We start from the raw sequence: 17,437 nt of genomic DNA, 5'->3' as shown, positions 1-17,437 counted from the left end.
CTACAGTATGCGTTGTTTTAAGATTGCAAGATAGGAAGTAAATGGTCAAAGAATTTGATAGTCTCATTAGCAATGTCAAAGCGCAGCCAAGAATGCGAAATGCCGCTGGGTATATTAAGTCTATTATACATGCCGTCGATTTCAGATAAAGCTCAAATCCCAAATGTTGATGATAACAATCAAGATGGTACACATGACTGGAAAAGGAAATAAAACCGATTAAGTAATTGTTTGAACCCCATGTGCGAATGGAATCCAAGGTTTCCGAACAACGCATTGACATCGGTGGGGATCGTGCGATCCATGCTGCAATTGGGTTGGTCCGATGAGCAACACCCGAACTTGCACATGAAACTCGTATGCTCGCGAGTCTTGTCGTCATCACCTGGTGTTGCAGGGTCCGGTTGCTGACAAGGCTGGTTGGAGATAAATGGCCCGAGAGTGGGGAACCAATAGCGAGTCACAGCATCATGGTCCCTCTTGTCGAATCGGGCCCCCCTGCAGTGCGATAGGATCTGCCGATCACTCGACAGCCGCGTGAGCTGATGCAGTGCAACGATTCGATGCCGCAATGTCAAAACGTCATTGTAGATTGGGAGCAGAGAGCGCCTGCGCGTGGTCCCGGAGAATAGTATGGAGAATTAAAGACCGGCCCAGGAGAGGCTTCCGTGTGGCGGTGGTAGTCGAAAAGTCCGAAAGATGGCGAATCGAAGGTTGTTGAGGAATGCGAATAAAAGGTATAAGTGGAAAGGAGCAGAGCCATAGTGTAATGTCCCAAAAACGAAATCGTGATAACCATATGCCGAAAGGTGCAACTCCCATGTCATGAGAGACTCGAACCTGCCCACATTGTCACTGTTCCTGGCGGAGTTGGTGGGAAGAGCTGTGGTTGAACCGGCTGAGTCTGTCGGTCGTCAAGTTCATATCAAGTGAATTGCCCGTTGTTTTTACTTGGGGAGCGGAGGAAGAGGACCCTTTGGCGGGGGACCAGGGCAAGGAGGGAACTGAGAGGTAGAGCCACCGATGGAAGGCATGATGATGTAGTTGTGGATGATGGTAATGGGTGGTGTGCGTGGTGATGGTAGTAGTGGTGTGAAGGGAGTAGTAGTAATAATAGTAGTGTGGTAGTTGATATAGTGTAGTGTAGCACGCGAGTTGTTTGAGAGGATTGAAGTTGAATGAAACCAAAAGGATTGAAGAGGACGAGGTCAGATGGGCGTCTAATATATACTTGAGAGCTTCCCTCAATTTTCTGTGCCCTTTTTTTATTTTTATTTTTTGAAGAAAAGACCAACCGGGGTGATTGGCGCTGAACCAGAAGTAGAATAATAATAATGAAAAATAATAATGGGGACAGGATAATCAGAAGGAAAAAGAAAAAATTAAAATTAAATCATAAATCATAATTATTTTTTTTTTCTCCTCTTCCCTTTCCCCTGTCGGGAAACAGCTGAGATCCACCGGCCGGACAGGAGGAAACGAACTACGTCAGAATCTGACCGCGTCCTTACACTAGTGCGGTACGGGTGGGCTGCCAGATGGATTCTCGATGGATGCCTTTGCTGCTGAGGCCCCAATGGGAAATCCCAGGGAAATTTTCTAGAAGCTCCTGTTGTCCCACTCCGGCCGGGGACTGGCCTTCACCGCTGAGACTTTTTGCCTCCCCCTTTTTTTTTCTTGGGTTCCGCAGGTCTAATTAACATGCGCATTATCGGAGCTTATTTGATGGGGTGTGGACTGATGGTGGTGCTAGGTGGGCGTCTCAATCAGAAACAAAGGGTTGTCTGTAAGGGCGATAAAATGTCACAGCCGAACAAATAGACGGGAAGAAATGGGAGGGAAAAAAAGTTAGTCTACTTAGTACGCAGTGAAGGAGAAACAGGATCGAAGGAAAGAAGAAGAGCAAGAACAGGAACAAGAACAAACGAAAGACACAAAGCGAAAAATGAGAGGGAACAAGTGAACACGAAATTGAACAAGGCAAGCAAGCATTCCTGACCCACTCCAGCGTTTATCGTCCTCTCTCTTTCGCTCTCGCGCTCCCTCTCTTGACTATCTACGGAGTCGTCTCTACACACCCCGTTCTGGCGGCTTCTGTTCTCACCATTCCCGATTTTGCTTTCTGGGCAAGACAGTCCATCTTTTTCAGCAAAGACAAGAAAACAGAAAATCCTCTGGGCGAGACGCCGCCCATGTGACTACAACTGTAGCTAAACGCTAGTGCCATTTCGCTTGGTTACGTAAAATACCATGGGGGAGGACGAGGACACTGACGAAGCAGCAGCAGGCATGAGTTAATCACTTTGTAATGGTGAGTGAGTTAGCATTGCTATCTATGACTCAATCGAAGGGATCAATGCCACCGTTAGAGGATGCGCTTACTCCGCATCCCGACCAGGATGGTGTCCAGGCAACCTCATCCCTGAGTATGTGCAGCTGCGTTTGATAGGCTTACGAGCTTTGGGGGCTAGTCCAGCCATGCCTACACGTGCCAGTTCGTAGATCCTTTGAGGGGGGAAAGAGAGCTAAGAGCGTGAGAAGAGCACCAGAGGGGACAAGGTCTAGCAAGTTCGATAAGGAACCCTCCAGGATGATCCGAAGTCAAATGCGCGGCTGTTGCGCTGCCCGTCTGAAACTCGGATGCGTGTGATTTGATTCCTCACGACCACCACACAGACACCCTCCTCCTGTACTATGTACTTACTTCCTTCCCACCCCCCAAAAGAGGGAAGATCCTAGCTCCAGCCAGATTGTCGGGACCTGCGGGCCTATCCTCTTCCTGTATCCATCCAGTCCAAGCCACCACACATCCCGTAGTTCTCAAGCCCAAGTGACGCCTGCATCCTTCAGCCTTCCCGTTTCAGCCGTGAGTTGGTCCTTTTTTGCGAGCATGGATAGCTGAGAGTGGTGAGACAGTCAGTACCTAGACAGCTGAGGAGTCATGATCCATGATTGGGATTGGAGAAAACACTCTTCCCTTTCCTTCCCTTACAGCCTTGTTCAGGGGGAAGGAGAGAAGGAAGGAGGGCAGTGGTGATCCGATCATAACGGAAGAATGACAGGTCGTTTCATCTGTACAGGGCGGCAAGTTTGTCGCAGCCAACGGGGTAGCCGCAACCTAAAGATACTACTACACACCCACACCCACACCCACACAGACACAGACTGAGAAGAGAAGAGCTTCGATGGCGTGTCCTCAGGCCGCCGCCGGAGTGATGTTTCAGGGGTTGATCATCATCGCTCTCACCCACAATTGGATCGCATCTTCGGGGTTTACGTCCGCCAACGAAAACCCCGTTTCTCCTTGCAGGAAAGTCAGGAAAAGGTAAAGTACCTGCGTTCGTATTGTCCGAGCTCTCAGACTTTTGGGTGCTGCCCTGAACGGTTTGAGTTCAAGGAGAGCTGTCTGTCATCCATCCATCCTTTCCCCAAGGAACGGGAGCCTCGGGAAGCGATTGGAACCTGCTAATTCCGGGCTCTTCCATTTGACGGACATCTCGGCTGACAACCATCCATTCTATCCATTCCATCCATTGTGGCTGATGTCCCTTGCCTAGTCTTGGCTGTTAGGTTGCGGTTTGCGATTGTTGCTTGCTGTAAGGCTGCCCTCCTATCATCCCTGATCAATAACTATTAGACTTCACCATTTCATAATTACTTATTACTTATTACACAAATCCTATAACTCCGTACATGTACCATACACCCAATTAATGGTCACTGACCGGCTCGCTATCTTCCCGTCCGTCCCTGCAGCTTGAGAGAACTAATTGAAACTAATCTCCCACGCCAGCTGACTTGGGGGTGTACTCTCTTATGCAATGCAACGCTCATCAGGTCCAATCCGGTTTGACTTGATTTGATTCTGAATGAGTTCATTAATTGAACCAGTAGACATCCACCAATCTCACCCCCCCTTAGCCCAATGGAGCCCTGGCGTGCAACCGGACTAGCACCACCCGCTTCATGAGTAAGTATCTAATGAGGATGCGCGGCGTCACGCCGGATCATCTGCAGATAGGACGTGGCCCGGGATGCGAAGGACACGGTAAACAGGAAGGGAGAAACGATGATCCTGCACGTCAATCGATTGCTGCATCGACTCATCGGTCGATCCATCGAGATGCGGGTTGCGTTCTCGCGTCGATGATTTGACCCGGTCGCTGGTCTCTCCGCCGACAATTTTCGTTACCCACGGCCGCTAGAGAGATAGGCCGGCGCCTAACAGGATACTAAGTTACTAACAACCCCGGCCTGCGTCAAGTCGTCCTCAACGATTGACTTCTTTGGCGTAGTGTGCAGCTGTTAGCGCCGCTGCATGCATGACCACTGACTGAGACTTGAGAAAAGACAAGGCAGGTTTTTTGCCAGTCCTAGCAGTAGCATCGTGAACTACGGCGTCCTACTGTATCTACTAATTTTATCCGGTTGGTGGTGATGGCCGCCTGACGCAGAAGAGATCCCGCGCGCTTCCGGTGGATAAATGGTTCATTCTCCCTTTCCTTATTACATAGTAGGTATAGGTTCCCTGAATGATCCAGATCAGTCATATCACCCACCGTCTTTGCCACTTCCTGATTTCCCGTCAGGTCACATGGCTCTTATCCATTTGGGACGACGGGGACAGAGAGGGCCAAAAGAAAAACACATGGCAAGAAGGAGAAAGGATGTTGACAGAGTGGATCCCAGTTCCAAGAGAACGAAATGAGATCCCCACTGTTGGGGGTGTTCATTCCGCGCCGTTGGTGTGGTGAAAACTGGATCGCAGCAATCAATGGCCGGTCTCAGTGCGGAGGCAGGGTGATTCACGCCAATTTCGTCAAACTCCTCGGCAAACTCCAACTGCAGTCCTGGACAGATTGCTATAATAGTGCACAAAGTGGAGAATGGGTACACATGATACACCACACTCATTGAGCCTTTGTCATACTTACGCGCCTTTCTCACACACTCTCTCTTGTTCTCTCCAACTAATGTTGTCGTATATCCCGGACAGTTTCCCGCCTCAAGTTTTGGTTCCCCTGCAGGTTAGTGGATTGGATGTAACGCAGAAAATGCGTTAATGCAGGTACTATGCATCTCACTGCATCCTCGACTATCACAATCACCGTGACGCCTCCCAGTCTGCAATATTCAATAGTCCGACTGCAGGAGGGGTTGCCCACGCCGATGTAGGCAAGATCGGAATTTCCCAGGCAGGACTCCGTGCGGCGTACATATCTAGTGAAGATCAACATCAGGGAATTTCTCCGCTCTGTGGAATGGTACTGACTCTTCCAGAAACCGTCGCAATCCATGGTTCACCGCTCCTCTCGTCGCACAGTGCTTCGTCCACTGTCCGTCCCACACCAGGTTGCTGTTCAAACTCTCAACAATCGTTCCCGCTTTGTCGCTAATTTCGGACTAAAAAGGCCACTAATTATGATACGAACTTGCTACTTTGTTCTAGTGAGCAGCCGGTCGCAGCACCGCCTTTGACGCCGCCGGTTTCACTACAACGGCTGGTCCACTTGTTCCCACCAACTCTGTTGCGGGAAACCACTGCTCATAGAATTCTATCCCAGCCTCTTTTTCACCACACAGCCCCGTTGGTTATCGGTTGGCTGAATGGTATTACCTTTTCTCCTTCAGGATAAGCACTTGAAATTACTGCCGTCCTGGGTTGTTGCGTAGGAGTCTACGGAGTACTTGGTGCTCTGGATACCGTGTCTTAGGACCCATGTTGATCACGATTTTCAATAGCACCCTTATGGTTCGACTACTCCCTGTTGAACCCCGCAGCGGGATCGGATCTCACGGGCGGCTGGCTACGGTTTTCTCGAATCCTCAAGCAAGGCAATAACATAGGCAACATAGATTCATTCTCAGTTACAATTCTCTCGGCATTCTTCCTCGCGGTGTCTTGCCTCTTTAGGCACATCTCAAGCGGCTAAAAGGGCAGTATCTATCTAGAGGGTCTCGTCTACGTCTACTGCATGGAAAAGTCGTCCTTACCGTGGAACATGGATCCCATTTTTATCAATGTCGGTCAAACCTACTCCACAGTACGGAGAACTCCGCCCACTACCTTAGTCGGAGAAAATTTTGTTTGGACCTGCCCTTTTCTTCTTCGACTGACGTCAAGATTCGGCTACTCTCCATTGGTTCCAGTGCAGGGTTTTGCTTAGCCTTGCAAGATTATTAATGTCTGCACGCCGATTACTGGGCCATTGTTCAATTGCTTCGGAAGGCATCTCCGCAAAAGGGCGGACAGGGCGCTTCTGAAAGAAAACGGTGAACCAAATCCCGGTCCTCGTTTACTCTGGTGTTGGGGTAAAACTAGACGACACGGCAATATCTCGGTACTTTGACTCTTGGCAAAGATACTGAAGCAGAAGCCATTCGGGACGCGTCTGCTCAATCTCAAACGCCATTTTGTCCCCTGTTTTCAAATATATCACGGAGTCGCAAGCTGTCAATCGGGATGTCAACGTGAAACAACCCCTGTACATCAGTATGTTATGCGCCAGGATCATGGCTCATGCAGCAAGCCGAAAGTCTAAATGACCCTCACATATGTATGTGCTGCAGTGCACATCCATGCGGCATGGTGTTCTATTCCAACGGCGAGTGCCCCGCAAGAGGCTCGCAAGAGGCTCCCAGGGACCGACTGAGTTATGACAGTCTAGGCCGATTGCGACGCGGCCTCGCACTGTAGATGTGGTCTTCGACGCAAAAGGGGCGAGACGGTCAAGTTCCTTGGGACCGGGTGTTACACAGAACCTAATCCAGATAACGGCCAGCATCCGAGTCAGGCTGTCGCACACCACTGTTTCGTCGCCTCACTGGAAACTCGAACCTAAAGATGATTCTCGGCCGGACTGGTCTCGACTCCAGCTAACGTTGTCCAGACGGGCCGCCATCGCACCAGGTGGCACAGCAATATGCGAACACGTCCACAGGACAATCGTTCGATCCTTTTCAGCTGGATAGCATTCAATCTGCGTCACGCGCACGAGCACTCTGCAATTCATCATATGCGACCGTTGGACCACACCATGCGTTATGCAAAAATCAAACGATCAGGTCGCATCTTACGACGAGGCACCATCCCCGTCCCACGCGGCGTGTGCAACTCTTGCAATGCTGTAACGTATTGCAGGCAGCTTCGAAATCATTCTTCGGGCAGATCGCCCTGAGCCTGGCTTGATATCCATTCCTCCATCAGGACCTGACGACCAGGTTCTGCCGGTGCAGCTCTTGTCCCTGTTTTGTCACCTTTCCGCGTGACAAGCAGACACAGCACCCAGCCGTAGATATTGAATCCCTCGTAATTGGTCCTGAAGCGCATCTTCTTGTCATCACCATCATCTGCATCTCGCGATAGCGTACCATCATCCTTCCTCCTCTTCAATGTCCGTCGCCGCTCCGGCGAATCATCAAACTGCCCATCAGCATCATCCCGCTGACGCTTCCCTCCAACACCATTATCATCATCATCACCACTCGCCTGTGGAATATCCCTCATCTCCAACCCCTCTTCCTCTTCATCACTCTCAATCAAGATCCCACCCCCAGCCGCCCCAGAACCAGAACCAGAACCAGACCCTCCTCCCATCCCCCTCCCCACAGCGTTACCCCCCTCCTCACCCTCACCAAACTCCTTATGCCTCGTAAGAAGCGAATGGCGCGTCCTCGACTCGCGCAAAAACAACGCAACCTCGAATTCCTCTACACGAATCGCATAAAAAATTAGCCAGCCATTCTTCCCCCCTCCCCTCTTCACACCAGGATATCACAAAAGTAATAGCAATAAGCTATTCCCATGCCATGTAAGAATCTAACTCACCCTCAGAAATAACATCCTTCACCGGCTTCCCCTTCTTCTTCGCAAATAACCGCTCATTCTCCTCACGTAACTTGGGCAGCACGAGTGGTCGGATCGCTGCGAATACGCGTGGAAGTACGGCGTCACGCGCGTTCAGGAGCCATCGTATATCCGAGGGGTTCTCGAGGTAGATTCGACTTTCGAGCACGGTGTATTTGCTGATTCGGAGGTAGCGGCGTATGGGCGCCATGCTTGGTTTGTGCGCGGGTGGTTGGGTTGGGAATCGAGCGGGAAGGTGGTGGTGGTGGTTGTGATGATGGATGCGGGGATAGTATTAGTAGTTGTGGTCTGATGTTGGGCTCGTTTGGTGGTTGTTGTTGTGGTTGTGATGTTAGAGGATGTAAGTGAGTGAGTGAGTGTAAATCAGTGACGTTACCGCTGCGGGCAGTGACCGCCAAGCTTAGGTTAGCTGCGGCGCGGGATTACTAGTTATGGGCTGGCTAGTTTGGCTGTATGTAGCCTCCGAACAACAACACTGGTGGGTTTGTATCTAGGGATGTGGCTTAGCTGGTTCGTGTTACTTGCAGGGGTGTTGGGAATATTAAGCTTGATTTTATTATACTATTCTTTGAAACCTCTATGAGGGATCATACGATGTCTTTGGACCTGGTTCGGTTGATCTACTCCTCAGTTTACTATACAACTGATACTCAATGTAAATGAAGTGCAGGCAGGTTTCGGTCGAGAGCCATTAGGTTGATTGTTATATCGGCTGGGTAAGTGTCTGGTGATATTTGCATGGCGTATACTACACTGCATTTTGTATCGGGGTATGGACAGTTATTGTGGTTGGTACTGTTACTTGCGGTGGTTGTTGTTGATATCTGGCTTTCGTGTACCCAGTCAAGAAGTTTGGCTACTTATAAATCATTGATAGATAATATCTTCGAAGTTTTCCAGGTAGAAAGGATGACATCGAGGCATATATGCCGAATGAGTTCTAGTTCACTCCGAACATACATATACCTGGATGTATATAGAGGTTGAAGCACATATGGCGTGGTGTTGTCTCTATACCCTCCTGTATGAGTTTTTCATAATTTCCATGCATTGGTAATGCCTTTCTCACGCGCTCTCTCACTGGTCTCTGTAGTTGGGCTCTGTTCTGTTTCTTTTTTTCTCTGGTTAAATGTTGGTTCCTGGGATAGCAGTATCCTATGATATCCTGTTCTTGCTCCTGATGGGAGCGCCAATACAGCGAAGTTCCCACGGTTCCTTTCATCGTTAAAATACTATAGTGTCTGTAATTATAGCTTTGGTTCATGTTCAGATAGAATAAGCATCGTGGCAAGGACTTACCAATCTTCTAGCTGAGATGCGCCTTCATGGTAGGTACGGTCAGCGCAGCTCTGAGTGGTGCATTAGTTGTCTAAATGAAAGGCTTCGTTAGCTCGCTTTCACTCTGGGGTAAAAGTATATTCACGAGGAATTTGAAGCTAGAAAGGTCTGGAGCCTTTCTGGTGCGTTCTGCTCGGATCTGGCCTTCTATAGGATTGGTGTTATTGTCAAGTTTTGTCCATTTGGGGGCCGAATGTTGTAGTTTTTGAGTGACCTACCTGCGAGTTGATAAAATCATATTTGATGTCATCACGACATCGTGGCCGTCTACTTGTATTGTTGATATAGAGCAACTCCAAGTAAATATGGTGTAGTGTGAAGTAGACCATTTCGATGGCTGAGTGGGATATATCGTGGATACGACAGAATCGAACGTACTTTGAGCTGTCTTTATTAAACTGCAGGGTGGTGCTATGCTAATGTTCATAGTGAAAAAATGCTCTTCTGTAAGGAGTTCTGACGCTCAAACTACCAGAGTGCTTGCAGGTAGTGCAGTGAATGTACTAGAATGAAGTAGGTATGAATGGGTTCAATATATAAATCAGCAATCCCCACCCAATTCAGTTTACAATACCCATCTGCTAATGCTCAGCAAGCTCTGGACAATCAAGTATCATTATCATGTCTATCTCAAAGTAAACATCAAAGTTCGAAGCTCAGGGTGCGGAATGTATAGACGTCACATGACACCGCGTATCGCTCGCGTCTCTCCGAATCGACGATCTGCAGCTTCTAGACCCCTCAGCATCAACAACACCATCCCCATGGATACTCCGCAATGGATCCTATCCTAGATGGGCTCAATTCCGCCCAAACAGCCGCTGTAGCGTCTCCGTCCCCTATCCTCCAAGTCCTCGCTCCACCCGGCTCAGGAAAGACCAAGACCCTGACCGCGCGCGTCGCGTACCTGCTCGCGCACCATGGCTACCGACCACAAGATGTCATCTGCTGCACATTTACCATCAAAGCTAGTCGGGAGATGAGGGAACGGTTGGCAAAGCTGATTGGTGACGAATTGCAGAGGAAGCTGATTTTGGGAACGTTCCATTCAATTTGTCGGAGATATCTGGTGACATACGGGTATCTGATCGGGCTGAAGAAGGGGTTTGGTATTGCGGATTCAGGAGATAGTTTGGCGATTATCAAGGTAGGTGGTCTAGGTTACATGGTCTATGTGTATGTGTCTGTGTCTGTTGCTGACTCCTACAGAGGATCATCAAGCGACTGCAGGTCGGAATTCAGCCCAACGCAGCGAGGGCAAGGATCTCACACCAGAAAGCTCATGGAGTTAGTCCGGATGAGCTGGCGGCGAAATTGAACAAGGATTCGAAGGTTCTGGAGCAGAGGGAATTTGTTCAGGTATATCGTGAGTATGAGGCAAATTTGGCAGCTTCAAGTTTGCTGGACTACGATGATTTACTTGTGCGGTGTGTGGAACTGCTCAGGAAGCATCCGCAGTGTGTATCGAACGTGCAAGCTGTTCTGGTTGATGAGTTCCAAGATACGAACCATATCCAGTACGAGTTGATGAATTTGTTTGCGTCCCAGAATCAGCGGATCACGGTTGTTGGGGATCCGGATCAGAGTATCTACGGTTTCCGATCTGCCGAGACTAAGAACCTGGGGCGTATGCAGCAGCTGTATAAGGATACGTCGGTCGTCTTGCTGGAGGACAATTACCGGTCGTCTGGGTGTATTCTGAGTTCGGCTCAAGATGTCATCGAACAAGATTCATCACGGCCGGCGAAGAAGCTGCAGCCGACGCATAGCTTGGGTACTATGCCCGTCCTGCGCAAGCTGCCTGACTCGGAGTCGGAGGCCCTCTGGATTGTTCTGGAGATTAAGAGGTGCATCGCCTTGACGGGGAAGCTGGTGAATTATTCGGACTTTGCGATACTGCTCAGGTCGGCTGCTCTCTCGCGACAGATAGAAGCCCAAATGGGAAAGCATGGAATTCCTTACCGAATGGTTGGTGGCTTGAGATTCTTCGACCGAGTGGAGATCAAGTTGCTCCTGGACTATCTTCGAGTCATTAGCCAGCCGGGTAACACCGATGCTCTCCTGCGCATTATTAATGTGCCGTCTAGAAAGCTCGGTGATGAATCGGTCAATATATTGACAAAGGGCGCGGAGAAGGCGAAGAAGCAGCTCTGGGACTTCATGAGGGATGTCGCGCAAGGCCGCAGTTCTACGGAGAAGTCTCTATCAAAGCCTGCCGACAATGGGCTCTGCACTCTGGTTGGTCTCATCGAGTCCTCTCGACAGAAGCTCCGTGAATGTACCGACGGGTCGTCACCGAGGAAGCTCCTCGACTTTTTGATCAAAAAGCTATCGTTCCGAGAATACCTCAAGGCGTTGCATGGCTCGAATGAAGAGAATCGGTGGGCCAACGTGGAGGAGCTCTTGACCCAGGCTGATGACACACCTGGGCCAGAGAACGAGGCTGAAAATGAGGAAAATCTTCCGGAGATACAGGGCATCGAACAACAACAAGCCCATCCGGGCGAAGAGGCGCTATCTCGCTTTCTGGCGAATGTGGCGCTGTCCACAGAGGTTCTTCCGCAGGAAGGTGAAGAGGGCGAGCAATCCAATGAGAAGGTTACCATCTCCACGATTCATGCAGCAAAAGGCCTTGAATGGCCTGTGGTGTTTGTGCCTGCCGTACTTAATGGCATTATCCCACATTCACGTGCCGAGGACTCGGATGAGGAGAGAAGACTTCTTTATGTAGCCATGACCAGGGCACAGGCCTTGCTATACCTAAGCTATCCTCTGCGACAGTCCCGCGATGGCGAAGAGGCAACACTGTCGAGCTTCCTCCCGTCGAAGCTAGTAGAAGAGCGATTTCGTTTTCTCGGACCGAAAATCAACGACAGGATTATCCAAGATATCGCAGATATCCTACGTCGACCAATGCCGGACTCAGCTGCTATATCGGAAGGACGATCTACCTGTGATATCCCATATGACGATCAGTGGACAGAAGATGGCTTCGAAGCACCTGATGCCATCATTCGCTGGGACGGCACCAGAGCCATGGGCGGGGAGCCCAATTCTAAGAGACAACGTCTTAATCAAGGGCAATCGGGCGCATCGACAACAACATACATGTCGTGGACGACGCCGACCATGAATGGCTCCAACTTTTCTGTTCCCACAACATTATCCCTGGGCTTCTCGACAGCCCGCGAATACATAGCGACCAGCGACTCAGCCCCAGAACAACCCCCAACTAAAGCCGAGACCAAACCGAACGCCGTAGCTGCCAGCATCGTCAGTCGCAAAGCGGACGGACTATCGCAGAAAACGATCTCCGGATTCTTCGGGCAGCCTTCCTCGTCAGGCCCGAAGAGCGGTGCAGGCGCGGCTGGGCGCTACCAGCCTCAGGGCAACCGAAGAGACGCGGTAGGGCAAACGCGTCACAGTGGATCGACGAACTCTGAGTTTAGAAGTGTGATCCCATCGAATCTCCGGATGTATCGCCCGCAAGGGCCCAAGTTGCAACCGCCTCGACCGGTTCTCGAACCTTCCGACCCGAATCAATACACCTGGTTGGCGGCATCCTCGAAGCCGTCAGAGGGACAGAAGCTGTTCTCGCGCGCCACTCAGGGACCGAAGTCGACTGACGAAGGAGCAAGCGAAGCTGGGAAGGATTTGCGGACAAGCGAGATTAAGAGTCTTTCAGGAACCGTCGGGGGAGCCAGACCGGTGGCCACGTATCACACGACTACCATGTCGATGGTGCAGACCGGGCCAGCGACGACGATGCGACGGACGCTAGGGATTCGACGAAGCATGAATGGATGGGCGGATCGCATGAAGAGGGAGAATAATGGACCATCTTCGTAGCTGTAGAAGGATGGTGTGTGGCGTCTGGCGAAGACAAGGGTATATACTGGTCAGTTATAATATGGGCGCATTACGAAGTCATGATCAAACCATCAAACTACATAGTATGGCATTCACACTTAGCAGAGTACAGTCCCATCCCTTCTAGCAATCCTTCGTAGAACACCATACCTATGCCATCTATGAGTATGGGAAGTATTCACACCGACCACGCCCAACTCCAACTCCAACTCGAACTCAGCTCAGCTCAACACAGCACAGCACAGCACAGCCCACTAACCCCCATCCGTACTAGCCAGCCACCTTACCACCCCAGCCAGTCCTCAGGCTCAGCATCACTTCGTCCGTCCATTCCTCAGTAAGTCAAGTACAAAGTAACTAACTCACCCAGTATGTATGACCTACCAGTGATGTATGTATGTATGCACCTAAACTACTACAATAATGTGCAAACATTATTAAATGAATAAATAAACACCAACCATCCATTCAGGAACCTTCCATTACCCACGCAAAGCAAAGCAAAGCAAGCCAGCCACAATAATCCAATCCCGCCTCACTTTTTTCTTTACCCTCCTTCGCTTCGTTCCTTTCCGTCATTATTATTGTCGTTATTATTATTACTATTATTATTATTATTATCCTTGTCTCGAACTTACGGGGAACTAACTAACCCGGATTAAGGTCTAGTTCTTTCTTTGCTTGCCTGCTGACCTGGCTGACCTGGCAGTATGGCACTAACCCAACTAGTGTCTAGTAAATAGACTACTAACTAACTGGGCTGCTGCCCAGTAGTTGACTACTTACTAAGATATTACATAAGTAGTGATGCAGGCACAGCTGGCGATAGTTCATAGGAGGGTCACAAGGGGTCACGTCACGTCAGTAGTTGCTTTTGCTTTTGTACCTGACAGACAGACGGACGGGCTGGATGGGTATGGGCACGGTCGGTTGAGTGGGATGGGTGTAGCGGTGTGCTTACTAAGGTAGGTATTGAATGTATTGTTGGGGTGAGTTAGGTTATTTCCCTAGACAGAGGGGATAGTAAGTATCTACAGTAGGTGAGTGATTTCTCTATTTCTTTCTTACTTCGAATTATATGATTGTAGCGGTGAGTAAGTAGTCGTAAGTTGAGTTAGTTTACTCTCTTCCATGTGCATGGTCTGATTTATTATTCCGTTACTATTAGTAGGTATGAGATGGATGTGATTACCCGAGGATAATAATAATAATGTGATGGGGGGTGGGGGATTAAATTATTTACTCCATATTGCCTTAGTATGTCTCAATAATCTAATCTACTTGATGGGAAAAAGGAGGGAGGTGAAGCGAGTTGAGTCGGTAAAGAACCAAGTATGGTTCTACTGGATTTAGCTCTAGTGTACGGAGTAGCTTGCTTACTCTGCTAAGGTAGGTGCTACTAGGTAGGTAGCTTACTGACTAGATCCGGAAGTAGATAGTTGCTGATAGTCTGGGGAATGATAATACCCTGATAATAAGCTTGGAGCTATCTATCCATCTATCATTTACTGAAACGTTTGAGCTATTTTCCATCGTCAGCATCAACATCAAGACTATTATTGGGAGAATGGGCTGTTTATTTTTCTGCTTTACTTCTTGCCTAATAATCGGGTTTCATCAAAGTATGGTTCTTATTGCGACTAGAGAAGAGCTAAGACCCGAGATAAGGGGGTGAGTGATGAGTGAGTAGTAGTGTGGGTGGGTGGGTGGTTGATCCATCCCTCCCTCCTGAGAGGCAGGTCTGTCTCGAGTACAATACACAGCATAGATACTGTCGTGATTAGTCGAGTCGGTGATGGGATGGTTGCGATGTTCAAATTACCTTACCTAGCTAAGGTAGGGTAAAACCGTACTTTGTCCGTGTGACAGGAATAGTAGTAGACCAGTTGGGTAGGACGACGACGACGACTGCTATTTTGGACTTTTTCGCGGGTCGTCCTAATAAACTGGAGCTTACTTTGCTGCCAGCTAACACAGGAAGTTTCCGTAGATAGTAAGGAAGTCAATTAGGTGTGGAGGATGTTGATCCACTTGGAAGAGAGGAGATGTTCGGTTCGGTCGAGACTATGAGTAAGTTGTGCCTGAGGTTCCCCTTCCACTCTTACTGTTTCGGGATGGATGGGGCCAGCACCAATTGGGTTAGGTGTGTTATTTATGGGATGGTATGGGAAGTGTAATATTGGCTCGTTATTAATAGTTGGGCGACTGTCAGGTGACCTGTGGGGGTGGTATAAGGCTGTAAATTACCATTATTGTGACAGCTCTGACCCAATCACCAGACGCATCCCTGGTTTTAGGGGGTAACATTCCCAGGGAGAGCTGGCTTCCCGTGACCCAAGGCGAGTCGGTAAGGTATTGGGCCTTACCAGCATTGATTTCCAGCTTGGACAGCATCAGCAACTGGCAAAAGTTGAGTTGTCGACAACTAGTCCAACTAATTAGTAGTTACCCAAAGGCAAGGCCAGTTGGTGGAATGACTGCCTCAGCCTCGTACCGCCACATCACCCAAGCTCTTCGGCCAGACGAGAAAGGAGAGCGGATTCAGCCTGTCTGTCCAACTCTCCAGCCACAGTCTCCTGAGGGCATTGCCTGATGACTGACGGGCGATGCCGAGGGAAGCCTGCCTGCCTGCCTGCCTGCCTGTTGCTCCCAGGCTCTCTGTTTCCAAGGCTCTCTGACTCCCATTCATTCCCCTTCAGGCTCCAGGGCTCAGGCTCAGGCTATCAGCATAGCAACTCTCCTATCAGAGTCATCCCCCAAACCCAATTGAAACACTTACTCATCCCCCATCGTGAGAGTGTCACTAGAATGACGAATCACCTGGTTTGCTGCCTCGTCTTTTTGTCCTTGAATTTCGCCCCTGGCAGGGGCGGTGGATACCACCACCCCGGGCGAAGTTCGAGGCTTCGACGAGGATTCCAGACATTCGATTTCCTTTTGCCTGGGGGTGGCCCCCATGACGTCTGTGTCGCGGACTTCTTTTGGATCGACGATGCTTTCGTAGCATGTAACTAGTATGTAGCATGTAGCATAGCATGTAGCAGGCCGCTGCAGGCTGGTAATGCAAATGGGGGGGAAAGAATGGAAGGCAGCAGAGCCCACCGACTAGTCAGTCCTGCAAGATGATCGATCTGCTTCTCCGTCATGGCTGGCTTAGTGAAGTGTAGGTTTACCGTCTAGATCCCAAGTCCCTTGGGGGGGGAAGCTAAACTGAACGGGATCCGATTCGACTTGATCCTTTTCTGGCATTGCTTTGCTTTCTATTCTATTTCCGTTTGGATACCGTTATACTTCCCTCCTCCGGGGAAAACATACAAAAGCCTCCTGCCGTCCGTCTGGAAATCGCTTCTTTTCCATCTACCACAGACTACTACTATTACAACTCTACTATCAACAACATCGTTAACCCAAGACTACTACTTAGTCTCTGACTACTTCTACTCTACCTTCATCTATCCTTCTCTCATCGTCTTCTCTCACCTCTTCTCTTACACTTCGGATTTTGGCCTCGTACTGAGCCTTGCTCCGCCACCGACTGCCATCCTTATACTTACTTACTATATAAATCTACTTTCCTCTCTGACTCCTACCGTCTACTACTACCTCATCTCACCTCCTATCTTCTACCAAGCTACCATCACCACTACTACAAAACAATACAGTCAACTCTCTCACATCTCTTTCTTATCAAACCATCAACATGCCTCACAAAGTCAACGACTCCAATTCTACCCTGTCCAGCAGTGGCAGCAGCGGTGACCGTGTTGTGGTCTCAGATCTACGAGGTATGTCCATCTGCAACTGCAAATCTACTATCTACATCTTGTTGGATCACGGAAGCTAATCCGGCGTCTGTCTCTCCTTAGGGCCCAATGCTGTCCCACGCCGTACACAACCCCCGGTGATTGTCCACAACCGGGGAGGGCAGATCTACGATGAAACGAGACCTTCTGATTGGGACAAGCAACGGTGGAAGTAAACCCATCCTGGTTTCCTCAACCCTCCAGTCGGGGGGAGTTCCCTTCCGGAAGCGCTGCTGGGCAGTTGCTGGGGACTAATTGTCGCCGGAAGGGCCGATTATCCGCGCGGCTTCGTCCAAAAGTGAGGCGACGGATCGACAGCTGGTCTGGTCAACTATCTTTTCGGCGTCTCTCTCGTTCTCGACCGGCAACCGACGGATGGGATGGCATGCTCTGGACTCTCGTCACCGCCCCCCTGACAATGCTGCATTGCAGCGCTGCTGGCTGCTATCCTTTGCTATCTCTTGTCTGTCTCTCACTCTCTCCGTTGCCGTCGGTTCCCTTGCGAATCGTTGCCCCGGATTCTTGTCTTGCCCTTCCGTCGAGATTACCTTCTGGACTT

At 49.7% G+C, this 17,437-nt stretch overlaps 3 protein-coding genes across 3 annotated transcripts; 2 read left to right on the top strand and 1 right to left on the bottom strand.

The window, feature by feature from the left end:
• Nucleotides 1-6,969: 6,969 nt before the first annotated feature.
• Nucleotides 6,970-8,287, bottom strand: BO88DRAFT_117503 (uncharacterized protein). Its single transcript, XM_025701324.1, has 2 exons — nt 7,829-8,287; nt 6,970-7,710 (listed from the first exon to the last, which is right to left on the bottom strand). The coding sequence occupies exons 1-2, from the start codon at nt 8,055-8,057 to the stop codon at nt 7,154-7,156; spliced, it is 786 nt and encodes a 261-aa protein (XP_025560192.1). The 5' UTR covers nt 8,058-8,287; the 3' UTR covers nt 6,970-7,153.
• A 1,546-nt stretch (nt 8,288-9,833) lies between these two features.
• Nucleotides 9,834-10,628, top strand: BO88DRAFT_117489 (UvrD-helicase-domain-containing protein). Its single transcript, XM_025701323.1, has one exon. The coding sequence runs from the start codon at nt 9,984-9,986 to the stop codon at nt 10,521-10,523; it is 540 nt and encodes a 179-aa protein (XP_025560191.1). The 5' UTR covers nt 9,834-9,983; the 3' UTR covers nt 10,524-10,628.
• Nucleotides 10,629-16,775: 6,147 nt separating this feature from the next.
• Nucleotides 16,776-17,054, top strand: BO88DRAFT_456250 (uncharacterized protein; the record flags this gene model as incomplete). Its single annotated transcript, XM_025710915.1, has 2 exons — nt 16,776-16,860; nt 16,942-17,054. The coding sequence occupies 2 exons, from the start codon at nt 16,776-16,778 to the stop codon at nt 17,052-17,054; spliced, it is 198 nt and encodes a 65-aa protein (XP_025560190.1).
• Nucleotides 17,055-17,437: the final 383 nt, after the last annotated feature.

Source organism: Aspergillus vadensis, assembly GCF_003184925.1.
Source record: "Aspergillus vadensis CBS 113365 unplaced genomic scaffold BO88scaffold_21, whole genome shotgun sequence".
NCBI lineage: Eukaryota > Fungi > Ascomycota > Eurotiomycetes > Eurotiales > Aspergillaceae > Aspergillus > Aspergillus vadensis.
This window is presented reverse-complemented; position numbering and strand designations above follow the sequence as displayed.